The sequence below is a fragment of the Oncorhynchus mykiss genome, chromosome 25, assembly GCF_057628025.1.
Source record: "Oncorhynchus mykiss isolate SJ-2025 chromosome 25, ASM5762802v1, whole genome shotgun sequence".
Classification (NCBI taxonomy): Eukaryota; Metazoa; Chordata; class Actinopteri; order Salmoniformes; family Salmonidae; genus Oncorhynchus; species Oncorhynchus mykiss.
In genome coordinates, this window is record NC_143046.1 from 24,091,806 (window position 1) to 24,119,048 (window position 27,243).

General features: G+C 43.7%; 1 protein-coding gene across 3 annotated transcripts; it reads right to left on the reverse strand.

Moving 5' to 3' along the window:
- LOC110504799 (receptor expression-enhancing protein 2) lies at positions 1–26,450 on the reverse strand. 3 transcript variants are annotated; one of them, XM_090219432.1, is made up of 8 exons: positions 26,377–26,450; positions 22,454–22,526; positions 18,765–18,841; positions 16,094–16,214; positions 11,695–11,808; positions 9,955–10,129; positions 7,924–8,099; positions 1–3,722 (listed from the first exon to the last, which is right to left on the reverse strand). In XM_090219432.1, the coding sequence occupies exons 3-8, from the start codon at positions 18,830–18,832 to the stop codon at positions 3,639–3,641; spliced, it is 738 nt and encodes a 245-aa protein (XP_090075558.1). In that variant the 5' UTR covers positions 18,833–18,841; positions 22,454–22,526; positions 26,377–26,450; the 3' UTR covers positions 1–3,638. The 3 variants fall into 3 exon arrangements, with proteins under 3 accessions (XP_090075558.1, XP_021439290.1, XP_090075559.1); XM_021583615.3 differs by lacking the exon at positions 26,377–26,450 and adding an exon at positions 24,967–25,770; XM_090219433.1 differs by lacking the exon at positions 26,377–26,450 and adding an exon at positions 24,781–24,938.
- Between the last annotated feature and the right edge of the window lie 793 nt (positions 26,451–27,243).

Sequence of the window (27,243 nt, forward strand, 5' to 3'; positions counted from 1 at the left end):
TAAAGATGTATTTTCTTTATTAGTAGCATTGTTATTAGTATATGACTGTCATTCAGTCCATGTGAAATACCATTATCTCAGCACAGAAACATCATGTCCTTTATAACAGTGGAGTATTGATAATTGGCACAAAATATATTCATGTAGAATATTCTCTCACAATGAGAGTTCCTGTACACAATAACACTGATACCAAACACACAGCAATAAATAAACAAATATTACAAAATAATATGAACAATGGTTAAAATAATGTCAAGTAGTGTTGCCATGACAGCAAGAATGTGTTTACAGTGTGTGCCATCTTTTCTTCTGTGCAAACTGTAGCAAAACAGAATAGAAAAAAGGAATTGCCATGTTGCCGTGGATAAGGTAACCAGCCTGATAGTAAGGGAAGAACAGACGGGTTGGGACAACATGACTTCAGTTAGGTAGTTACCAAACACACAATGTCAGAATACCTGGCTGAGGAATTCCCCTTCTCTACTGAGCAATGTCCTACAGGACTGGGACAAGGAAATGTTATTGTTATTTGGCTATCACTGACCAATTAAAATGCCTCTCGTTGAGATAGAAGAGAGAAATTCAGAAGAGATTAAAAACACAAGTAGCACTCTTCACAGCATAAGGCCTTACAGAGGGGCTGAGGTGCCTCTTAAGGAAATGCAATATGATTTGTCTAATAAGATTTCAGATTAAATTCCAAAGAAAGAAATCTAGTTTTAAAAAGTGGGAAAAAACAAACCTGTATTCTAGAACAGAGTGATAAGGCAAGCAAACTCATACAGCCAGAGAATGACTATGTACATAGTGTGTACATGGATGTACCCCTTGCAGTCACTTCAGTAGTTTTAAAACGGTTGTGTGGTTTATGTCCCCCCCTACTGGTTCAAATCAGTGTCACAATTCAGACAACGGCAACACACAAATGCAGTAGTCTCATGCATTCAATTACAGAGCACTCCAAATAAACCCTGCCCAAAGCAAGGGTATGTCACATAAAAAAAAAACCTAACACATACCCAATCCACCCCTTAGGTTCCAACCCAAGACACACTAGATTTGAGAGAAGCACATGGTGGAAACTCAACGTACCCTACAAGGAAGCTAGGTGGAGTTCTTATCACATCGTTTTTAGCTAAATCCATGCAATCCTTTGCAACCTACCGGAGTACCAGCAGTACCTAGGGGGATTGACAAGAAGTGTCTGAAGGTAGATTTCTGACAAGGCAATAGTTTCTAAGGGGCAATGATTAGGTGCCTTGACAGAGTCTAAGTACCCTGCCTGCCCAACCAGTATGCTATGGATGGATGAATGTCTATGTCTTTCTGAAGTAAAACACTAGCAGAGCACATCCCTTTAAAAGTTTTAGGCCCTATTGGGAGACAGCATTACTTATCCAACTAAGATGTAATAACTTGTCCACAGCATCCTATCTAATAGGGTAAGACAGTTTTCACCATGTTTGAGGAGGCTACAGTCAGAGATGACACATTAAGAGAGTATATGCTAGCAGAGCTGCTCTCCTTATGGTTCAGAGAAACAATGATATGATCCAGACCCTAGAATAACACAGATCTGGGCATGTATACATAGAGCGTCTCAGAGTCTAGGGCTGATCTCAGATCAGTTTGGCCTTTCAGACCATAATTGATAAGATCATATGGAAAGGTGGGTTCCTGATCCCAGATCAGCACTCCTACCCCAAGGTGCTTTGTGGACACTGTCCCAGAAGTAGAAGTCGGTCATGGATAGCTAACCCATTCAGGAATAGAAGTGAAAACACTGGACAAAATACTGTGAAGTGACAGTCATACATTATACAATACCTAGTTTGACAGTCATACATTATACAATAGTAGTAGATCCCTCAGAAATTTGCCTAGTCAGACTGGGATGACCTGACCCAGGTAAGACCCAGACTTAGCTAAGCCAGGTTCACCTGAAGTTCCTAATAGGGCACTACACCACCCTGACACAGCCAGCTCTGATAATATAAACACATTGAAACGAGAAATGGATCCATAGTGGTGATCCATAATGTAGCCTGGTATCAACAGAGCATTAACATTAGCTTGGTGACCACTAAGCCACTCTTACATCCTATAAGCCAGTCAATTTAGAGTAAACAAAAATAACCCTAAGCACAAGTCTAACAAAGTGAAATTAACTGTTGGTTGTCTGTACTGTTTAGCTATGCTATGAGCTGCAGTGCAAGACCTTGTGGATGGTTATGTTATAAGTGGTCAGAGAACTCTGTCATTGTGTCTCTATGCAGTTGGGAAAACAGAGAGGGGAAAAACAGAAGCTTGGTCATGTTCCAAAAACACACACATGCACATCGTACACACAGTCAGACAGAAAAGGTAATGATGCCTGAAGCTGTGTGTCTTTCCCTTGGACCGTTCTGAGCTGAACGGAGTGAGAGGGTAGAGCTGTCCAGAGGGAGAGAAAGAGAGAGAACAGAGGGAGGAGAGGAGAGAAAGAACAAACATATCTCTTCATCTCTCTGTGGGCGCGTGACCAAGTGTTCATCAGTCTACTGCTCCATTACAGTAGAGTGAATGATATGGGTAACCATGGCATCGGCTTAACACTGTTAGAGACAAGTGCTCCCAGAATGTCCTCTGCCTTCCAGAGATCACATGACCCCGTCTAGTCAGACAGACTGCCCAAAAAGGACAGAGACCTGCTCTGTGGACTACTGCTACAACCAATGGTGAGACTGTAGTCTCTGTAGTGGGAACATGTTGAGTAGAGGCCAGTTAGGCCAGGACAACACTGATCCTTTGGCGCCCATCCCTCTCTACTCTCTTGCCTCCCTTATCTCCCCTTCACACATGCCTAGTCCACTAGTCTACCTTTCCATTCATGGCAGCCCCCAGCTACCCTCCAATAGAGTTACCATACTCTGACTGGAATGTATGTTCATAGAGAATGCATCTCCAATAAACTAGTGGGGATCTCCTACTAAGCAGCAAAGCCCTAGCATAGTGAGGGAGGTGGAGAGCCGTGATGGATGCCCTAGCATAGTGAGGGAGAAGGAGAGCCGTGATGGATGCTCTAGCATAGTGAGGGAGATGGGAGTCATGGTAGATGCTCTAGCATAGTGAGGGAGATAGAGAGCCATGGTAGATGCCCTATGCTCCCAAGGGGGCCAAGAGGATTATGTCAAGTCAATCCAGTGTGGGGCCTTGGATGGCCTGGGAGGGCCCCAACACAGAGGGTTTTAACTGTACAGGTGGAAGGAAGCAACTATTTTTCAGTCCAGATAACAGGCCATCACTGAAACACACACACTGAGGTTAATGACTATAACACCTAGAATGTAAGCAGCAGGCTAAATAAAACAAGTGTTGTTGACATGAAGCTGGCCATCTACAGTAGAACTAAACCTGCTGGCCATCTACAGTAGAACTAAACCTGCTGGCCATCTACAGTAGAACAAAACCTGTGAGTTGACATGAAGCTGGCCATCTACAGTAGAACTAAACCTGCGAGTTGCGCTTAACCAGCGAGGGTGACACTCCAGAAGTCTGTGTGTGTGTGTGTGTGTGTGGACTGGAGACAGAGAGGGCCTGTTACATGGCTGTAGTAGTGTGCAGTAGGGTGGAGATGGGGTCAGTAGATACAGATGTCATGGTGACTCAGCGTTGTTGCTGGCTGTAGCTGTGGTGGTCGTCTTCTTCTTTGGTGTCTTTTTCACCGTCTTAGTCGTAGTCTGACAGGAGGAAGAGAGGGGGAAGAGAGATGGGGAAAAGTGAGTTGACACCAGAGGAAATGAGAGAAGTAGAATCTAAAAAGGAGAGAGAGAGAGAGAGATGTTCAGGAAATAAGACAGGGGCTTATTGTGTCCTACGTGGGTAGACTTCTCAGTCAAACGAGTCGTTTCACAACCTACACACTGCATTCCCGAATAAATCCATGGCGTGCACACACACAAATCTTCTGGTACAGTGTACATAACTCATTACTGATGCTACAGACAGCAGTCCCATATTATTGAGCCATATATAACCCTGTGTAGATTATGTTACATAATGTGTCCATCAACATGCTTCTATCACAGCATCTCTTCCATGGGAGCACATCTGATGTAGACTGCTTTAAATACCACAGGAATGTCTGTACTGGAGTAGATGAGGCGGTCTGTGCTGGGGTAGATGAGGTTGCCCTTACAGACTGATGTAAGGTCAGTTTAGCATCTCCCTCTATGGATGAGATAAGGACTGAGGGAGGGTAAGCTGATCCTGGAATGGTGTACAGCACAGCTTCTACACAGCTGCTGGAGAAGGCGAGAGTGAGGAGTGGATATTCATATGAGATAATATATTACAGTACTCCTATTGGAGGAGGATTATACAGTCAAACTGTGGGTGTGTGACTTGCACCCATCCACCCTGCATATTTAGACACAGTAGAAGTTAGAGGGGGATGAGACTGCATTACCTTCCTCTTCTACCGTGAGTTAGTGTTGTTACTCCTAGACAGAGTGGTGTGTGAGCTTCTCCTTTTTTGATGTGAATATTATACACAGTCACACAATACTGGCACACACACTCTGTGCACTTAAAATGATATATATTCTGACTCACCTCCTCAGTGTAGAAGAAGCAGTCACTCTCCTATCAGAATGCATTAGTCCAACTCCATTGTGTTTAAATATACTTGTGAAGACCAAAAGTCCCCACAGGAATAATGAACAAACAAAACATTTGAGCAACTGGGGACATTTTCTAAGTCCCCACAAGGTCAAATGCTATTTCTAGGGAGTTTAGGGTTAAGGTTAGAATTAGGTTTAGGAGTTAGGTTTAGGTTTAGGGGCTAGGTTTAGGTTTAGGGGCTAGGTTTAGGTTTAGGGGCTAGGTTTAGGTTTAGGGGCTAGGTTTAGGGTTAGGGGCTAGGTTTAGGGTTAGGGGCTAGGTTTAGGGTTAAGGTTAGAATTAGGTTTAGGAGCTAGGTTTAGGTTTTGGGGCTAAGGTTGGGTTATGGTATTTTATTGGTCACGTACACATGGTTAGCAAATGTTATTGTGAGTGTAGCAAAATGCTTGTGCTTCTAGTTCCAACAATGTAGCAATATCTAACAAGTAATATCTAACAATTCCACAACAAATACCTAATACAACCATCTAAGTAAAGGAATAAGAACGTATAAATATATGGATGAGTAATGTCAGAGCGGCATCGGCTACGATGCAACTGATAGTATAGAATACACTATATACATATGAGATGAGTAATGCAAGATATGTAAACATTGTTAAAGTGGCATTATTAAAGTGACTAGTGTTCTGTATATAGGCAGCAGCCTCTGCTAGTGATGGCTGTTTAACAGTCTGATGTACTGTTAAACAGTCCTTCTGCATTCAGTTTGTCCATGATGTGTACGTTGAGGAACTTAGAAACTTTCCACCTTCTCCACTACTGTCCCGTCAATGTGGATAGGATGGTGCTCCCTCTGCTGTTTCCTGAAGTCCACAATCATCTCCTTTGTTTTGTTTTGTTGACGTTGAGTGAGGTTATTTTCCTGACACCACACTCCTAGAGCCCTCCCCTCCTCCCTGTAGGCTGTCTCATCATTGTTGGTAATCAAGCCTAGTACTGTTGTGTCGTCTGCAAACATGATGATTGAGTTGGAGGCGTGCATGGTCATGCAGTCATGGGTAAACAGGGTGTATAGGAGGGAGCTGAGCACGGACCCTTGTGGGGCCCCAGTGTTGAGGATCAGCAAAGGGGAGATGTTGTTTCCTTCCTTCACCACCTGGGGGTGGCCCGTCAGGAAGTCCAGGACCCAGTTGTACAGGGCGGGGTTGAGACCCAGGCCCTCAAGCTTGATGATGAGCTTGGCGGTTACTATGGTGCAGAATACTGAGCTGTAGTCAATGAACAGCATTCTTACATAGGTATTCCTCTTGTCCAGGTGGGATAGGGCAATGTGCAGTATGATGGCGATTGCATCGTCTGAGGACCTATTGGGGCGGTAAGCAAATTGAAGTGGGTCTAGGGTGACAGGTGGAGGTGATATGATCCTTGACTCTCAAAGCACCTCATGATGACGGAAGTGAGTGCTACGGGGCGAAGGTAATTTAATTCAGTTACCATAGCTTTCTTGGGTACAGGAACAATGGTGGACATTTTGAAGCATGTGGGAACAACAGACTGGGATAGGGAGAGATTGAATACGTCCATAAACACTCCAGCCAGCTGGTCTGAGTATGCTCTGAGGACCCGGCTAGAGATGCCATCTGGGCAGGCAGCCTTGCGAGTGTTAACACGTTTAAATGTCTTACTCAAGTCAGCCAGAGGAGAACTTGGTAGCTGGTCGCGCTGGTGGCACTGCGTTATCCTCAAAGTGGGAAAATAATGTTTTTAGCTTGTCTGGCAGCAAGACGTCTGTGTCCGCGATGTGGCTGTTTTCCTTTTGTAATCTGTGATTGTCTGTAAACCCTGCCACATACTCCTCATGTCTGAGCCATTGAATTGCGACTCCACTTTGTCTCGATATTGACATTTTGCCTGCGATTGCCTTACGGAGGGAACGACTACTCTGTTTTCTTCCCCCGTCACCTTGCCATGGTTAAATGCGGTGGTTTGTGCTTTCAGTTTCACACGAATGCTACCATCTATCCACGGTTTCTGGTTAGGGTAGGTTTTAATAGTCACAGTGGGTACAACATTTCCTATACACTTCCTAATAAACTCAGTCACCCTATCAGTGTATTCGTGTATGTTGTTCTCAGAGGCTACCCGGAACATATCCCAGTCCACATGAGCAAAACAATCTTGAAGTGTGGATTCCGATTGGTCAGACCAGCGTTAAATAGTCCTTAGCACGGGTGTTTGAGTTTCTGCCTATAGGAAGGGAGGAGCAAAATGGAATTGTGGTCAGATTTTCTGAAAGTAGGGTGGGGGAGGGCCTTGTACGCATCCCAGAAGTTTGAGTAACAACGGTCCAGTATTTTTTCCAGTGCGAGTGCTACAGTCAATATGCTCATAGAATTTAGGTAACCTTTTCCTCAAATTTCCTTTGTTAAAACCCTCACTTACAATAAATGCAGCCTCAGGATATACGGTGTCAGTTTGCATAAAGTCCTTGAAGGCAGTCGTGGTATCGGCTTGAGGGGGGATATACATGGCTGTGACAATAACCAAAGAGAATTCTCTTGGGAGATAATACGGTCGGCATCTGATTGTGAGGAATTCTAGGTCAGGTGAACAAAAGGACTTCCGTTCCTGTATGTTGTTACAATTACACCATGACTCATTAATCATGAAACATACACCCCCCCGCCCTTCTCCTTCCAGGAGAGATGTTTATTCCTGTTGGGCGCAATACACTGAGAATCCAGGTGGCTGTACCGATTCCAAAAGCATATCCCAAGAGACCCAAGTTTCCGTGAAACAGAGTTTGATACAATCCCTGACGTCTCTCTGAAAAGCAATCCTTGCCCTGACCTCGTCAACTTTGTTAACTAGGGACTGGGCATTAGTGAGTAATATACTCGGAAGCGGTGGGTGGAGTGTGCATTTAAGTCTGACGAGACTCCGACTCCCTCTTCTCCAGCGGCATTGTTTTGGGTCGGCCTCTGGGATCAGTTCAAATGCCCTAGGGGGTGCGAAGGAAGGGTCCGCTTCGGGAAAGTCATATTCCTGGTCGAAGTGCTGGTAAGTTGACGTCGCTCTGATATCCAATAGTTTTTCCCGGCTGTATGTAATAACACTTAAGATTTTCTGGGCTAACAATGTAATAAATACATTAAAAAAAACTAAATACTGCAAAGTTTCCTTAGGACTAGAAACAAGGTAGCCCTCTCTGTCTGCGCCATTTACATTGGGTTAGGGAAAATAGAGTTCTGAACCATTCAAAATCCTGTGTCCCTACAAGGTTAGTTATACAAGACTGTGTATGTGTGCCCGTACCTCGGTCTTGGCGGTGGAGGGTTTCTTGTTTGCCTTGACACTGGCCGTGCGTTTCACAGGGACCTTCTCCACAATGTCCTCATCAGAATGCTCTGTGGTGATGCTCCTGGTGTCTGATTGGTCCGAGCTGTGCTGCGATGATTCGTCGAGATGAGGAGCCGCAGATGAGGAACGAGCTGTGGGATTGGAAAGAGAGGGATTGTGGGCTGTCATAATGAAAAGGGATTATGGGCTGTGTTTAGAAGAGGGATTGTGGGCTGTCATAAGGAAAAGGGATTGTGGGCTGTCATAAGGAAAAGGGATTGTGGGCTGTCATAAGGAAAAGGGATTGTGGGCTGTCATAAGGAAAAGGGATTGTGGGCTGTCATAAGGAAAAGGAATTGTGGGCTGTCATAAGGAAAAGGGATTGTGGGCTGTCATAAGGAAAAGGGATTGTGGGCTGTCATAAGGAAAAGGGATTGTGGGCTGTCATAAGGAAAAGGGATTGTGGGCTGTCATAAGGAAAAGGGATTGTGGGCTGTCATAAGGAAAAGGGATTGTGGGCTGTCATAAGGAAAAGGGATTGTGGGCTGTCATAAGGAAAAGGGATTGTGGGCTGTCATAAGGAAAAGGGATTGTGGGCTGTCATAAGGAAAAGGGATTGTGGGCTGTCATAAGGAAAAGGGATTGTGGGCTGTCATAAGGAAAAGGGATTGTGGGCTGTCATAAGGAAAAGGGATTGTGGGCTGTCATAAGGAAAAGGGATTGTGGGCTGTCATAAGGAAAAGGGATTGTGGGCTGTCATAAGGAAAAGGGATTGTGGGCTGTCATAAGGAGAGGGATTGTGGGCTGTCATAAGGAGAGGGATTGTGGGCTGTCATAAGGAGAGGGAATGAGTGAAATCACATTCCCACTAGTGGGTCAGGTTTCTAGGTTCTCCTATCAGACACATGGGGAAACTCAAATGCTTCCTCGCATCCCATCTCCTTAGCCTCTTTCTAAGAACCTATTGGATGGGAAGGTCAAAGGGGAGTGAACTCTGATCTTCTCATCCAGTGGTTCTGAGGAGGTGAGAGGACGTGAGGAATAAAGGAAATGCAACAGATTCTCCCAGGGTTGTTGAACAAGAGTGAAGGAACAGGCACCAGTCCTACAGCTACTAACAGGAGCCTGCTCTTTAACCACATGAATGTCTCCCTTGTTTTATTTCCTGTTCCGTCTCATTTTCAGACTGACTATCAGTCTGTCTCTCTGCTACACCAGTTTTCCCCTTTCCTGGCTTTCATCCCACAGTGCCCCTTAACTCAATTTATTCCCTTTCTCCATCCTTTCTCTACTTTCCTCCCTCAGTTTTTCCCCCTGTAGTCACAGACTGCCAACCTCACCGAGACAGAAATACTGAGCTATTTAGTCGGACAAAGACCCCCCTCCTCCTCCCCACTGACATCACATGGTCCCCCCCACCTCTGGAAAGATTCCACCCTGGCACCCTGCAGTGCTTTAAAGCACATGACCCCTCCCTCCCTCCCCCCACCCTGTACCAATAAGAGCTATTAGACAATGGGCACATAGTACACAGACAAGTCAGCATACTGTAATGCCATGACTAAAATGGCTGTCATTTCCTGTTTCCTTCCATTGTGACCACTGATCTGACAGGGGAGAGCAGTTCTCTTGAATATTTGTAGTAACTTAAGTAAATACCTGCAGTCAACTGATGCAATACGTTAGGAGATAAAGCAGACTGCGTTCTTCATTTCATCGGTCACATTATGAAGTTTACTGTTCCCCAGAACAGTTGAGCAGGTCATGTGTAGGTTTGTAAATAGCACAACAGCAGAAAGCGGGAGCTGGTGAGTCCATAGTGTTTATATATCAATCAGCGAGTCTGTTGTGCGGTGCACATGAGGTGATGATACACTTGTATGCAATTCACTACTAAATGTTTGCCATCAGATATGTTATAAATGGTTTTCTGCTGTGTTTGAGAAGTCAAAAAGCTAAGGATGAGTTCTGTACAGCAGCCATTTTTTACCAGTGCGTGGTACCTACTCTGGCGTGTGGTCTTGGCGCGGGGCAGCGTGTTGGCTCCAGTAGCCATGTCATCCAAGGCATCTCTCCTCATGCGGGGGTCAGAGGAGTGCAGGCCCATCTCCTCCCCATCGTTGATCAGAGTCAGGTCCTGCATGCTGAAACTACGCAGCTTGTCGGACAGCACACCCTGGCCCTGCACACAACACACACACCCCTCAAACACTGTGGGGTATAGATGTACGCATATCCAGACCAGGGCTTCCGTGGCCGGCTTTTGGGGCGGCAGGAATCCTCGAGCTGACAAGGTAAAAATCTGTTGTTCTGCCCCTGAACAAGGCAGTTAACCCACTACAGTAACCCACTGTAGGCCGTAATTGTAAATAATTATTAACTGACTTGCCTAGTTAAATAAAGGTTCAATTAAAAATAAAACAATATTTTAAATTGGTCTCCAATTTGTTTTTATATTAATGAGAAAAATACAAATTGGCGCTAGCTAATCGTCCGGGAGAAGAAAAAAATCCCAATGCAAAATAACACCTTTTAGCCTATTCATTGATGGAAATACATCTGACTGGTCCTGCTTGTCTATTCAGTTGATTTGCATCATTTTGTGGCATTAAATTGCTGCGTGTGTATTTTTCTAATTTATCATCACACGCGCACAGTATACAGATACAGAGCCTTTATTTGAGAGGAAAATCTGTCCAGCTCCTCAAACAGCTTGTTTGTTGCTGCTGGAGTGAAATGTGCTTTTATAATCCCAATCATTGCACAACATTTCTAAATTCAATCTCGTGTTAATGGCCATGATTAAAAAGAGCTACTATTTTTTTTATTTCTCAACTGGTAATTGAAGCACGCTTCCCATTCAAGTGCAATGACAATGGTAGGCAGGCTTCAGCGCATCACACACACTACTTAGCAATGAGCTGGAGGCAGTATGCATTTTGAAAACATACACATAATTATTTGAAACCTGAACATTTTACTTCATACTATGGAGGCATGTCTTACCTTGCTTCAAAGTAGAATATCCTAAATCATTTTTTAAAGACTTCCATATACCATTGAAACCAGTAGACTCCATCTCATCTCATGAAAGTAATTTGGCATGTCGCCCAGCTGTGCGCTGCCAGTCTTGTTCAAATAGGTTAAGCTATCTGTAAAAAAAATCTAAATACATAAAAACTATTGTCTGTCACATCATGATGTCATTGCCATCGATGTCTCTCAAACATAATTGATTTTACGATTACATCGTAAAATCGCTTAACCCTACAAGACACCAGAGTTATTTATTGGCAAGAGCTCTCAAACTATACAATAGACACTATCACTAACGTTGATATACAGACTTATTGGTATGACTAGGGCTGTTACTGTGACCATATTACAGCCACACTGGCAGTCAGGAGTCATGCCCGCAGTCACATTCCACATGAAGTTTAGGCAAGGTAACTAAGCTTCTCAAACTGCCCTCTGATGCAGTTGGTTATTAGTTGCTTAACAAACTTGCTAACAGCCTGGTACTCAGCATTCTATTGGCCGGTACTCAGCACATCTAATCACTCTGACATCAATGCAAATGCATCCGAACATCACACAGCATAGTACATGCCCATGAGAAGCAATATATCTTCACACTACCACAAGGAAACACCATATGCAGACAGACACACACATTACCCTGCAGAGCATACACATCTCAAACATGATGACACACACACACACACCTCTGGCCAGGGCCTTGCTTACCTTGCTAGCTGCGGTGACGGCAGCAGTAGCAGCCAAGTTCAGACCTCTCTTTCCAAACCTCATCATAGTCTCATAACTACGGTCTTTAGCCTGGGTGATGTACTGATCGATCTCCTACAGGACAGAAGAGGGTGGAGACAGAAACATACTGTATGAGTCAATGCATCTAAAGTTGAATTTGCAGGCTGACAGAGAGCTGGATCTTATTGTGACCTCTAACCTTCTCCTTGTTGGACAGGGTTAGACGTTACCGATATATCGTGCATCCCTAAAGGTAAGTATATCGGAATCAGATGATATGAACTAAAAATGCCAGTATGAGCCAGACGTCTAGTTTAACGCCAATGTGCATACCTATATAACGCAGGTAGATGTCGTGCATACCTATATAACGCAGGTAGATGTCGTGCATACCTATATAACGCAGGTAGATGTCGTGCATACCTATATAACGCAGGTAGATGTCGTGAATACCTATATAACGCAGGTAATGTCGTAATGACGCCATGAAAAATACAGCGTCCTAACCTAGTCCACAATGTCTGCTGTGTGGATTTATTTTGAAGTTTCAAAGGAAGATAAGAAATTAGCCCCACCTCGAGCCCCAGTACACACTACCAAGTAGGCGTTATTTTTCAGATGTTACCCTGCCAGAGTTACAGTATTGTTTAAACTCACATCCATGAGCTCAGGGATGCAAACTAGTGAGGGCCCAAAAAGTGTACTTTTTTGTTGTTGCAAAAATCCCTCCTAGGCTGAAATGCAGGTTAACTAATTAAAGAAAATAATATGATCTAAATGATCAGTCTCTGTGTGTAAAATAAAAAGTTGTTCATGTGAACTTAACACAGCTAACAGCTAAACAAATGTAAAGAAAGCAATCCAATGTTATTTGTTGCCTAGACTTTACTGCAAATGACACTCAAGCCCTGAGAAAAAAGCAATACACTAATATTGCAGTTAGCCATGACAGCCTTTATAATAGAACACTTCTGACCAAACACACACACATCTAAATATTGCACTTGGGGAAAAACATGTCAAGTAGAAATAGAATGAAACAAACAGGCATTCTATTTTTGCTCTATTATAATGGCCACTATAGTAGACATCGATCAAGTGCACAGGCTGTGTGCAAAAATAACATACACCGATTAAAAAAATGTAATAATCCCCCCTTACTCACACACGTGTTACTGTCAAGTTCAACACAACAAAAGCAATATCTTCGGGCTACACTGCATTGTACACTTTCTGCCTGTGGACATGTGTTCTACAATGTGCCAGCAGAGAATGCTGCCCTTTGTTGCCATAATCGATCTCTTTCAGGCAGAGAGTACACCTTGCATTACCCTTTTTATCCACTGTATAGAAGTGAGAAAGCGGGAACGTGTGTGTTGTTCCTTTCACCTCTAGTGGCATCCAGCTTAAGCCAGGCCCAGCTCCAACTACACTTGTTTAATAACAAGCAACTCATTTTCACATAATTCTCGCATTCTGAAAACCACATACTGTAAAGGGGGGAAAAAAATTGTCCACAGATAGTAGTTAGTTCATTAGCTAGTTAACATGCCACACAGATTGCCAGGGTCCAGTAAGCAACTAACACGTTATAACTTGAGAAACGGCAAGGAGTCGTATAACGTTACCAGTTAATATTATAGCGAATTGGTTAGGTTACTAACGTTAGCTGTCTGACTTTATTAGCCAGCCAATTGTCCCACTTTGATCAGAAATGTTGGCTAATGTTGCTGAACATTTCTCTGGCTGGCAAACAGATCATTCGATCCAGCTAGCAAGACACTTAACAATGCTAACGATACTTGTTCCACCACAATTTTTCCCTCACCTCAAACTTTCCAAAATGGCAGTTGTTTTTGGTTGCAGCTCATGAAGTACCCTTCATCACCTTCTCAACCTCGTCTCCGTGGTCAGACTTCTCACCTAGCTCTTAGTTATTGTTCAGGGGACGTGCTGCTGTAAGTTAACTGGTAAACTGCCTTTCAACTCTCCCTCATCTTTCCAGAGCGAGCGCTGATGCTGTAGCTAGCCAATTTCTTCTCCTTCAGTTGCGTGCTGTATTCTGTTGTTATGTGAACGATTGGCTGAGCTTTGGATACAGCCAGTATTGCTCCAAACGCACATCACTAGTTTGCATAACGCCAGTAGTGATCCAAATCCCCCACCCAAACTTTCCTCATCGGATCTACACAAATCACGTAGGTCACCTTTGTTCGATTCAAAACTGTGAATTTTGCCAAAAGGTGACTGGTTTGCATCCCTGATGAGCTATTAGCTTCACAACTGACATTTGGACCAGCGATATCAGCCCTATGAGCATGCCGAGCCTGACAGCACAGTGGGTCGACGAGGATTTCGTACTGAGGAAAGCCATATTGCATGTTCAAGAATGTGCTGGTTTTCATACCACTGCTGCCATTTCAATGGCATTTGAGAACATGTTTGAAACATGAACACACTAGCTAGCTCCATTCGAACAACTGACTGGAGAAATAAGCTCTTCAACTGTGTCTGTAGCAGACGTGATACCTTCTGTCATGGCATTGAAACTCCTGCGCAACAAAACTGCCGACACAGACCTTGGGGTTAAAACTTGCAAAAGTACTCGAGGATGTAAACAAGGGATTCTGTGGCATTCTCTCTGAGACTCTTTACTGTGTCGCCACCATGCTCCAAGCTCGGTACACGGGCCGCTACTTCGATGCAGACATGAAACAGGGTTTACGTGAAATGTTACAGACACAGCTGGACAAGATGGAAATGGACACAGTGACAGTGCGCACCGAGGAAGAGGCCACGGACAGACACAGCTGGACAAGATGGAAATGGACACAGTGACAGTGCGCACCGAGGAAGAGGCCACGGACAGACACAGCTGGACAAGATGGAAATGGACACAGTGACAGTGCGCACCGAGGAAGAGGCCATGGACAGACACAGCTGGACAAGATGGAAATGGACACAGTGACAGTGCGCACCGAGGAAGAGGCCACGGACAGACACAGCTGGACAAGATGGAAATGGACACAGTGACAGTGCGCACCGAGGAAGAGGCCACGGACAGACACAGCTGGACAAGATGGAAATGGACACAGTGACAGTTCGCACCGAGGAAGAGGCCACGGACAGACACAGCTGGACAAGATGGAAATGGACACAGTGACAGTGCGCACCGAGGAAGAGGCCATGGACAGACACAGCTGGACAAGATGGAAATGGACACAGTGACAGTTCGCACCGAGGAAGAGGCCACGGACAGACACAGCTGGACAAGATGGAAATGGTCACAGTGACAGTGCGCACCGAGGAAGAGGCCACGGACAGACACAGCTGGACAAGATGGAAATGGACACAGTGACAGTGCGCACCGAGGAAGAGGCCACGGACAGACACAGCTGGACAAGATGGAAATGGACACAGTGACAGTGCTCACCGAGGAAGAGGCCACGGACAGACACAGCTGGACAAGATGGAAATGGACACAGTGACAGTGCTCACCGAGGAAGAGGCCACGGACAGACACAGCTGGACAAGATGGAAATGGACACAGTGACAGTGCGCACCGAGGAAGAGGCCACGGACAGACACAGCTGGACAAGATGGAAATGGACACAGTGCGCACCGAGGAAGAGGCCACGGACAGACACAGCTGGACAAGATGGAAATGGACACAGTGACAGTGCGCACCGAGGAAGAGGCCACGGACAGACACAGCTGGACAAGATGGAAATGGACACAGTGCGCACCGAGGAAGAGGCCACGGACAGACACAGCTGGACAAGATGGAAATGGACACAGTGACAGTGCGCACCGAGGAAGAGGCCACGGACAGACACAGCTGGACAAGATGGAAATGGACACAGTGACAGTGCGCACTGAGGAAGAGGCCAGGGACAGACACAGCTGGACAAGATTGAAATGGACACAGAGCGCACCGAGGAAGAGGCCACGGACAGACACAGCTGGACAAGATGGAAATGGACACAGTGACAGTTTGCACCGAGGAAGAGAGGCCACGGACAGACACAGCTGAAACTTCACTGCTTGACATGTATGATGAAATCCTGGTTGAGAATGAAACGACAACAACGAAACAGCACAACAAGTAAGTGAAAGAAATAGGTTTTACTGGTAATGGGGGATATGGATAAATGCCAACAAAATAACATTTTGGTCAGTGTGTATTTCAACTATTTAACTGTACTAGAATGCTTAAAAGGCCGCTAAAAATTGTAAGAATCTATCGGTATCGTTTTTTTTGTCAAGGAAAATATTGGTATAGGCCCAAAATGTAATATCGGTGCATCCCTAGTTACCTTCTCCTTATTGGACAGGGTTAGACGTTACCTTCTCCTTATTGGACAGGGTTAGACGTTACCTTCTCCTTATTGGACAGGGTGGGGTGGACAAACTTGCGGTAGAGCACACTGGAGCCCTTAGTGTACGGAGACAGGAGCCAGATCACAAAGGCTATCTTCAGCTCAAAGTAGAAAGGAAACCTGCATGAACAACCACACCAAAAGGAGTGTTAATAGACAGGAAAGAAGAATGGTTGTGGGCTACAATTTTACTGAAACAATAGGTATTTTCTCTTTCAGGCATTAAAGGGTTTACCAAGTGTTTGCTCTGATATCCTGGTACTTTTCTGAAGGCAATACACCACGACAAATGCAGACAATCAAATCGAAGTTGATTTAAATATATCAAATCCTAGTGAGCACAACATGTTAAATACTTTTAACAGCTTGTCAACCAAAATAGGTCATTTCAATGTACAATACCAGTCAAAAGTTATCACATCTACTCATTCAAGGGTTTCTCTTTATTTGTACTCTTTTCTACATTGTAGAATAAGTGAAGACATTAAATAAAACTAATGAAATAATACGTGGAATCATGTAGTAACCAAAAGAAAGTGTTAAACATATCAAAATATGAGATTCTTCAAAGTAGCCTTCAGGGTCGAATTGCTGCAAAGAAACCACTAAAGGACACCAATAATAAGAAGAGACTTGCTTGGGCCAAGAAACCCAAGCAATGGACATTAGACTGGTGGAAATCGGTCCTTTGGTCTGATGAGTCCAAATGTGAGATTTTTGGTTCCAACTGCCATGTCTTTGTGAGATGCAGAGTGGCTGAATGGATTATCGCCACATGTGCGGTTTCCACCGTGAAGCATGGAGGAGCAGCTGTGAAGGTGTTTAGCTGGTGGCACTGTCAGTAATTTATTTATAATTTAAGACACACTTAACCAGCATGGCCATCCCATTTGGTTAGTGGGATTATCATTTGTTTTTCAACAGGACAATGACCCAAAACACACCTCCAGGCTGTGTTAGGGCTATATGACCAAGGAGAGTGATGGAGTGATGCATCAGATGAAAATCTCAAATATAAAATCAATTTTGATTTGTTTAACACATTTTGGTTACTACATGATTCCGTGTGTTATTTCATAGTTTTGATGTCTTCACTATTATTCCACAACGTAGACAATACAAAAAAAAAATAATGTAAAACCTTGAATGAATAGGTGTCCAAACTTTTGACTGGTACTGTAAATATACATTACATGGCCAAAGGTTCGTCGAACGCCGACACGGTCGCCAGGTGTGTTTCCCCCGACACATTGATGCGGCTGGCTACCGGGTTAAGCAAGCACTGTGTCAAGAAGCAGTGCGGCTTGGTTGGGTTGTGTTTCGGAGGATACACAGCTCTCGACCTTTGCCTCTCCCGAATCCGTACGGGAGTTGCAGCGATGGGACAAGATTGTAACTACCATTTGGATACCATGAAATTGGGGAGAATAAGGGTTATATAAAAATATATATATATTAGGTTCGTCGAACATCTCATTCTAAAATCGTGGGCATTAATATGGAGTTGGTCCCCCTTTTGCTGCTATAACAGCCTCCACTCTTCTGAGAAGGCTGTCCACTCGAGCATTAGTGAGGTTGGGCACTGACATTGGGCAATTAGGCCTAGCTCGCAGTCTGCGTTCCAATTCATCCCAAAGGTGTTTGATGGGGTTGAGGTCAGGGCTCTGTGCAGGCCAGTCAAGTTCTTCCACACCGCTCTCGACAAACCATTTATGTATGGACCTCGCTTTGTGCACAGGGCCATTGTCTTGCTGAAACAGGAAAAGGCCTTCCCAAAACGGTTCCAACAAAGGTGGAAGCACAGAATCGTCTAGAATGTCATTGTATGCTGTAGCATTAAGATTTCCCTTCACTGGAACTAAGCGGCCTAGCCCGAACCATGAAAAACAGCCCCAGACCATTTCTCCTCCTCCACCAACCTTTACAGTTGGCACTTTGCATGCGGACGGGTAGCATTGTTCTGGCATCCGCCAAACTCAGATTCATCTGTCGGACTGCCAGATGGTGAGGCGTGATTCATCACTCCAGAGAATGCGTTTCCATTGCTCCAGAGTCCAGTGGTGGCGAGCTTTACGCCACTCCAGCCGACACTTGGCATTGTGCATGGTGATCTTAGGCTTGTGTGTGGCTGCTCGACCATAAAAACCCATTTCATGAAGTTCCTGACAAACAGATCTTGTGCCGATGTTGCTTCCAGAGGCAGTTTGGAAATCAGTAGCAAGTGTTGCCATTTTTTACACGCTATGCACTTCAGCACTCGGCAGTCCCGTTCTGTGAGCTTGTGTGGCCTACCACTTCGCGGCTGAGCCGGTGTTGCTCCTAGACATTTCCATTTCACAATAACATCACTTAAAGTTGAGCGGGGCAGCTCTAGCAGGGCCAAAATTTGACAAACTGATTTATAAAAGGTGGCATCTGATGACAGTGCCACGTTGAAAGTCACTGAGCTCTTCAGTACTGCCAATGTTTGTCTATGGAGATTGCATGGCCATGTGCTCGATTTTATACACCTGTCAGCAACTGGTGTGGCTGAAATAGCCGAAACCACTCATTTGAAGGGCTGTCCACTTTTGGCCATGTAGTGTAAATTGTTTTTCATATGGATGATCCTAGGGGCTATTGTTCTAAATGGCTGTAGGGCAGTGGTCAGAGATGACCCACGTGACTCACCAGGACATGAACAAGTCTGTGAGGGTCTCCACCGTCGTGAATAATGCAAACACTATCCAGTACATCATCCATTTCACCTGGACACACACGATATAGATGGGAGAGAGCATCACATATAGACCAAAGCATAGCCTACAGTAAGCAGTCACTGCCAAACAAAGGATGGAGAGAGTATCAACACCTACTGCAATATAAATAGTGAGATGTGGATGAATCCTAAAATGTCACACTGACAGAGTGAAAACATCTCATCTAAATATATCGGCATATGAAAAATATAAAGCACTAAACCCAGCGAGGGAATGCATTGAATAGGCTGAGAGGATGAGTCACATTTTAATGTCATACAGAGCATTCGGGAAGTATTCAGACCTTTTCCACATTTTGTTACGTTACAGTCTTATCGCAAAATGGATTAAATGTTTATTTTTCCTCATCAATCGACACACAATATCCCATAATGACAAAGAAAAAACAGATTTTTAGAATGTTAAATTAAAATATATTTACATAAGTACTCAGACCCTTTACTCAGTACTTTGTTGAAGCACCTTTGGCAGTGATTACAGCCTCTGGCCTTCTTGGGTATGACGCTACAAGGTTTGCACACCAGTATTTGGAGGTTCTCTAATATTTCTCTGCAAATCCTTTCAAGCTCTGTCAGGTTGGATGGGGAGTGTAGCTGCACAGCTATTTTCAAGTCTCTCCAGAGATGTTCGATCGGGTTCAGGTCTGGGCTCTGGCTGGGCCACTCAAGGACATTCAGAGACTTGTCTCAAAGCCACTCCTGCATGGTCTTTGCTGTGAGCTTAGGATCGTTGTCCTGCTGGAAGGTGAACCTTCACCCCAGTCTGAGGTACTGAGCACCCTGGACCAAGTTTGCTCCGTTCATCTTTCCATCGATCCTGACTAGGGTTGCACATTTTGGGGAATATTCAGAGGTGGAAACTTTCCGTGGGAATATATGCAAATTAATATTAATACCATTTAAATGTAGATGTTTTTTTGCATTGGATATATTTACCATATCATATGGACACAGAAACATAAACCTTTCCCTTATCATAAGTAGACAATTGCAGAGGATTAAATCCTTCCAATATATATTTTTAAAACAATTTAGTTACGAATTGAACTTTAATTAAATGAGTTGACTCTTCACATGGGATGGTTCTCTAATAACATCACAGTAGTGATGACACCATAGGCCTGTTGATCTCTGCACCAGACAGGATGCTCTTGCCAGCATACTTGGGGTCCAACATGTATGCTGTGGTGTGTATGGGCTTCAGGCTTTTTGATGCATTTCAGAACTGCAGTTTCCTCTACATGGAGCAACAGTGAAGTGGGCAGGGCAGTACGGATGTCTTCTCTTACATCTGCAAGCAGAGTCTGAACATCAGACAGGATGGCATTGTCTCCCTCAATCCATACAATGGCTACTGCTATAGGTTTCAGGAGTTTCAGGCTACTTACCACTCTCTCCCAAAAATACATAATCCAGGAAAATGACAGCACCACCCCAACGGTTGTTGCTGGGCAGCTTTAATGTGGTGCTCTTATTCTTCCCACTTCGCTTGGTGAGGTAGATTGCTGCTATAATTTGATGACCCTTCACATACCTAACCATTTCCATGGCTCTCTTGTAGAGTGTATCCATTGTTCTCAGTGCCATGATGTCCTTGAGGAGCAGATTCAATGCATGAGCAGCACAGCCAATGGGTGTAATGAGTAAAAAGTAATAATACAATTCCATGTACAGACAAATAGTTAAGCAGTTAGATTAAACAATTCCTTTGTAAGATAAATATTTTCAAATGAAACATATGGAAACAGGTGAATTAACACTCAGTTAGCAGGCTCAAGCAAGCTAAAACCGCCCTGGTTGCAAAAACTAACTAGCAGAAATTGTTAACAAGTTAGAAATTATTTAAACACACTTTGCTGTAGGCTACGATTTACTAGTTAACAAAAAATCATGCATGTCCTATAAAATATATTCACCCCACCCAGTATTGTAATAAAAAACTTACCTTGGCTCAGACAGTGTAGTAGTGTTGGCTCAATAGCATCTCATCAGTGTGCAAGATCTTGAGAGCTGTACATGTGATGGAAGAATGCACTGTGCATGCAGAGGGTTGAAATTCCATTGAATTGTGGATAGTTAAACCAAAATATGTCACAAGACCTAGAATTGCCTTGTGTATCCCACAAAAAAAGATTCACTGTTTTATAAACTAACGTTTTTGATGAATTTAAGCAAAATTCCCCAAAGTCCCGGGCTTAACTTCCCATGGAAAATTTCTGGAAAGTTTCCTACCCTTTGCAACCCTAATCCTGTGGAGTGGCTTCCATCTGGCCACTCTACCATAAAGGCCTGATTGGTGGGGTGCTGCAGAGATGGTTGTCCTTTTGGAAAGTTCTCCTATTTCCACAGAGGAACTCTGGAGCTCTGTCAGAGTAACCATCGGGTTCTTGATCACCTCCCAAACCAAGGCCCTCCTCGCCTGATTGTACAGTTTGGCCGGGCGGCCAGCTCTAGGAAGAGTCTTGGTGGTTCCAAACTTCTTCCATTTAGGAATGATGGAGGCCACTGTGTTCTTGGAGACCTTCAATGCTGCAGACATTTTTTGGTACCCTTCACCAGATCTGTGCCTCGTCACAATCCTGTCTCGGAGCTCTACAGACAATTCCTTTGATCTCATTGCTTGGTTTCTGCTCTGACATGCACTGTCAACTGTTGGACCTTATATAGACAGGTATGTGTCTTTCCAAATCATGTCCACTCAATTGAATTTACCACAGGTGGACTCCATTCATGTTGTCGAAACATCTCAAGGATGATCAATGGAAACAAGATGCACCTAAGCTCAATTTCGAGTCTCATAGCAAAGGGTCTGAATACTTATGTTTTTTATACATTTGCAAACATTACAAAAACCTGTTTTCGCTTTGTCATTATGGGTTATTGTGTGTAGATTGATGAGGAAATGTTTTTATTTAATCTATTTTAGAATAAGGCTGAAACGTAACAAAATGTGGTTAAAGTCAAGGGGTTTAAATACTGCATTGTAGGTACACAGCACAGGTCAAACGTGTGATGTTATATAAATAGCTATTTCTACTGTTAAATCATTACAGAAAAGAGAAAAGGATAGCGAGGGAAAAAGAAGAGATGGGAGGGGAAAAAATATCCTCTGCATCTCTTCTCCCTCTCGATCTATCCCTTCCTCTCTCTGTCTGCATGTGCCCCAGCTCAAATATTGAGGGGGGGTTCCATAGCAACCAGAGGGAGGAGAAGGCTCAGGAGACGAGAGAGCTTGGCGGAGCTAGGCAGAGGGCCAGAACAGAGTTCCACTCCTCCTCCTCTACCACCCCTCCTCTTTCTCATCCCTCTGCTCCCTAACAGGAATGAGGCAAGCTGGGAGGCTCCCATTTTAAACAGATACTGTTTAAACTTGTTTAAACTGCTCTCTCATCCTCACAAACAATGGAAACTGGCTGCAGCGCATTGGAGAGGGTGAAAGCCATTTTAAAACCATCATAACTTTGTCCATTGTATTATCTCAATATGAATATATGAAATAACTACAAGAGACTTAAAATATTTAGCCCATGACTGAAGATGTTGTAAAGATATACTAATAAACTGCAACAATAGAGTTACAGTATTCAAGTACAAAACTCACATATTCCTTCACATTCTTTGTCTTGACGGCCTTGTATGAGGAGTAGGCCGGGTAGAGGGTCCCGAAGGCCAGGCTGAAGAAAGAGGAAAGTCAGAGAGGAATGGATCAGAGGTTAGGGGTTAAGGTACAGTAAACAACATCACCCGGGCAACATGACCTCAGGGTAGTAACACTGACCAAATGTTTCCCTCTGTTTCAATATGTATCCAGTAAAATGTGGCCTAACACCTGATTCCAGTCTACAACCCATGATCTCAGAGTACATAAATAGGTTGCTTTGAGGGAAAGTAGGCCATATTCTGGGCAGTTCTCAAAATATCACTCTAGGTTAGCCTAGTTAGGGCACCTGACCCGCTCTATTGCAATAACAGATGGTTACATTTAGACAAAGGGCAGTGGTTTGTTGGAACAAATAATCAGTTCATTGAAGCAGAAGATTGAAAAAGAATGGAAAATCGCTTCTGCTACTGATAGATGGACCAAACACACAAGGATAACGGCAGGTCATCGTATGTGAATCTGGCTGCAACACACATGGTAATAAAAGCCACAGTCACACACACATCGCACTCTGTCCTGTCAGCCCGGCTGCATGGCAAATACTGCTGATGTGACAGGAAACTGAATGCTGAGGGAGGGGAGAGCTGGGAGGACCACGCCTGCTACCTTTCTGCCCATCTGCCACACAACCATGTGAAGGCTATGTGCATTTCTACCACTCTAGGTTCATGTATTCCCCCTTTCTGTCCACATTTTCTCACCTCTCGAGCTTGGAAATATTTCCCGCTATGAGTTTCCCTTGTTCCATCTGTGAGTTTCTCATGTGCACAGAGTCTGTGCGCCTGTCTGGGTCTTTCTATGTCTGTGATTTGCCCAGTCATGCTGCCAGGGCTGCTTTGCTCTACTCTGCGCTGTAGCTGTCCAGTAAGAGGAGACGCGTGGCAGGCCAGAGGCAAGGTTCAGACTCCCACAGCAGGCACCCAATGTCTGTCTCACTCCCAGACTCCTCTCTGCTCTATCCCATATCTCAACTCCATGCTGTTCAATGCACTCAAGGAGACACAGAAGAAATGGCTCCCAGCACTGAGCAGGCTCAGATTCCCAACTCTTCTGTGATTAGACCTATCGACTGTAATTATACACGCAGATTAAGTGGAAATGTATAGCCATCTGTTGTTCGGGCACTTTGGCTTGTAGTGTCCAATTCAGTTTTTACAAGCCCAGCAACACAGAGTTTATGCTAACATATATACCGAGTGAGAATGAGTATGACAGTGACTTTCATACTAGTACACAAAGATAAAGACAGGGTTGGCCAATCCCTGGGACAAGCATCATCTTGTTTACAGGACCATTCAATCATGTTTGTTTGGTCTCTAACACATGAGCCTTAAACCCTCTACACTGAAGTAACGGTTGGCTCAGATGTTATTGGTTATGTAATCCAATGCAAAATCAGCTACATCAATGACATCTATTCAGCACAACCTGTGCATTTAAAAAATAGAAGGCAGGCTCCGCTCTTTACATCTGAGATGTAGGTAACTATAAAACTATTAAAGTTGTGGCTCTCATTTTATGCCAAGATGACAATTGCTACTGATGACATGATGAAAACAAAACATTGTTTGACAGAAACTGCCCACACAAATCCTACCACCTGAATACAACACTGACTAACAAACACAAAGAGCTGATAACAGCTAGATATATTCTGGGGGTTTGTGGGGTAATGACTCTGTGTGTGTATGACTCAGTATAAACAGCTGTTGACTAATCTAGCTGTCAGGGTACAGGTAGGCCTATCCTAGCTGGCTCATTACAACAGCAAATTACATATGTGCCTCCCTCTTGGGTCTCACCCCTTATCAAACAGCACCCTTGCCGACACGTTTCATAAATAACATCATGAGAATCAGGTAAGATCTTGACGTTATCGGTCCAGGTGACACGCAGTGGGAATGGAAGAACATCAATGATTTCTCTGGATGTCAGTGTCATGCTAGCAATGCAGTTTCTGCCATATGTTTTGATGATCATCACGCAAACCTTACTAAAAATGCACTATCCACCGTGCGTGATTATCAATATTCAAGACTAGAGCATTTTGTTTTACTGATTTACAATAACAACCACTATATGAATTGACAAATTGGCTTCAGTGGATGGCATAAGCAAGCGTGTTAGCTAGCTAATTAATTCCACCTTCACTTGGCTAGCAGCGTTATCATTTGAGCTAACTACCTAGCTAGCCAACGTTCGCACTGGTAACGGTGTTGCTCTTTGCCTACAAAACTGTCTTTGTGAAACACCAGTGGTCAACATACCCATTTCAGCAACATGGGCTATAAACCAACAACGACAATTCAATTGCAAGCAAATTAGCAGGTTCGCTGTCATTCTGGCTATCACGATAACTGGCCGCGCACGATCTGGACACAAGCCATGGCAGCAGTAGTTAGAATAGCAGTGGAGCGAATACAACAAACTGACGCTGCCGAGTCCATACTCACACTACCATCCTGGAGATTATCCACGACACCATCTTGATTGTAGTGAGCTTTTCCTTATTCTCGGAAATCTAACTACCTAGCTACCCCCCATTCCTCTGCCAACGACCGTGTTGTTGTGATGCGAGTGCCTGCTGCTGTTCTGATGTGCTATATGTTACTGACAGGTAGCTAGGCTACTGTGTGGTGATGTGCAGCTCGCGAACGATTCGTTTTTTTTTGAACGACTCTTTTTACTGACTTGAGTCATAATTCTATTTTCCGAGTGACTCGTTCATTTTAGTAGTTTATTTGACCTGCTGGCCTCAATGAAATCTAGCAGGGTTAATACACGCACCGATCAACTGTATATCACACAGCAGACAGCATAGAAAATGAAAATACGTGTTTAGAACTGATAATTGACCCATAGTGCAATAATGAATGCAATTAATTTATGTGCAATAATGAATGCAATTAATTTGTTATGATGTAGAACCAAAACATACTCTGCTCATCAAACTCAAATTTAAGATCGAATCGTTTGGGGTGCTGCAGTTCACGAACGATATTGTGATTATCATCAAGGCAGTCAAGCAATGCATTCTGCCAAGAGTCGTCCTGTTGCGGCCACAACTAGATAGACCTCGTTTCAAATGTACCAAGAAAACATTTTGTGTGTCTAGCAATCAACAAGCGTACATTGTTTATAGAACGCTTTTCAAAGTCTCAGTCGCATGACAGCTGCAATAAGCCGTTGGGTGAAACGAGACTGCTTGACGAATCATGACTATTTCAAGTTTTCAGTTCAGTGTTCGCCGGGTAGGCGGTCCTGCGTGCTCTGGGCATTACTGACTCAAATGAGTCGAAAGATTCGTTATTTTGACTGAACGAGTCGAAATGATCAGAGTCATTAAAAAGAGCCGAACTTCCCATTACTACTATTGTGATTTTGAATCCGCTGTATTCAAATCACTGGAATTTCTTCTAACGGGGCACGTCCACCCTGTTTTGTCTACCCCGCAGAGAAGGCAAATGGTTACTGCCATAATTAAATTGGTCCTATAACTAGGAGTTGAATTAATTAGTGTAGCTATGCAGACAAGACCAAAAGGCTTTGTACAGTGAGATGTCAGATGCACTGATGTCCCAGACAGTGCTTGATACTGTGTGTAGGCACCAATGATGTATATAAACCCTGGATTGCTGAAGCTTTGTATTGGCCACAGAGGCTTTAAAGCCATGGTTCGGCCATATTGGCAGTCGCCAGAAGGATAAGTCCTCCATAGAGCCCAACAGTGGAGGTGTCATAATACCTTTAAAAACCTAGCGGTCAAACAGGGAAATGGTTCCAATCGTTTTTCCACTATTCATTTTTCCCATGGGGGATTTTAGAAACACTTAAAATAAGGTCTGTGTTTTGTGAAGGCTTACCCTGGTGTGATGTTTTGATAACCATGTAAATCTCTCTCGGACAAGGTGACTATTAATATTCAAATCTATTTACTCTCAGATTTTGAAAATGCTAATTAGCATCAAAGTAGGTATCAAGCAAAACAACAAATCCCTGCAAGCTCCTGAAAACCATCTCTTGCTGACACCTTTGCTAACAGGTATTGTGTCAATTTAAAATTTGCACAAGGTTCACAGAATTGTCAATTTGAAGAAATGTAGCCAATTTATTACTACATTTAACATTAGATAGTTAATCCAGAGCACAGGCAGCTGGTGGCACCTTAATTGGGAATGACAGGCTCATAGTAATGCCTGGAATGGCATTATTGGAATGGTATCCAACACATCAAACAAATGTTTTCCATGTTGGATGCCATTCCATTTACTCCATTCCAGCCATTATTATGAGCCATCCTCCCCTCAATTGCTTCCTGTGAACCAGAGATTCTTACATTTATCTTGATTCAGAAGTCTCGTCATGGCATGTGTCATAGCCACATTAACGTTTCCTTTTTGGGGAGGCTAAATACATACAAATATATTGATGAAAATCACCTTGTCCCTGAGAGATTTACACACTTATCAAAACGTCACACCAGGGTAAGCCGACACAAAACACAGCCCTTACTTAACATGTTTTTAAAATCCCCTATGGGAAAAACGATTGGAACCATTTGTTTTTTTGCTGTGGTGAAGACAGTAACATTAATCTCAAATTATACTTTAAGGAAAATGTTTTTACATTTTTGAATTTTAAATGTTTGTTTAGCTCACAATTTTAAAGTATGCATTAAGCGGTCTAATATACACGGAACAAAAATATAAAAACGCAACATGTAAAGTGTT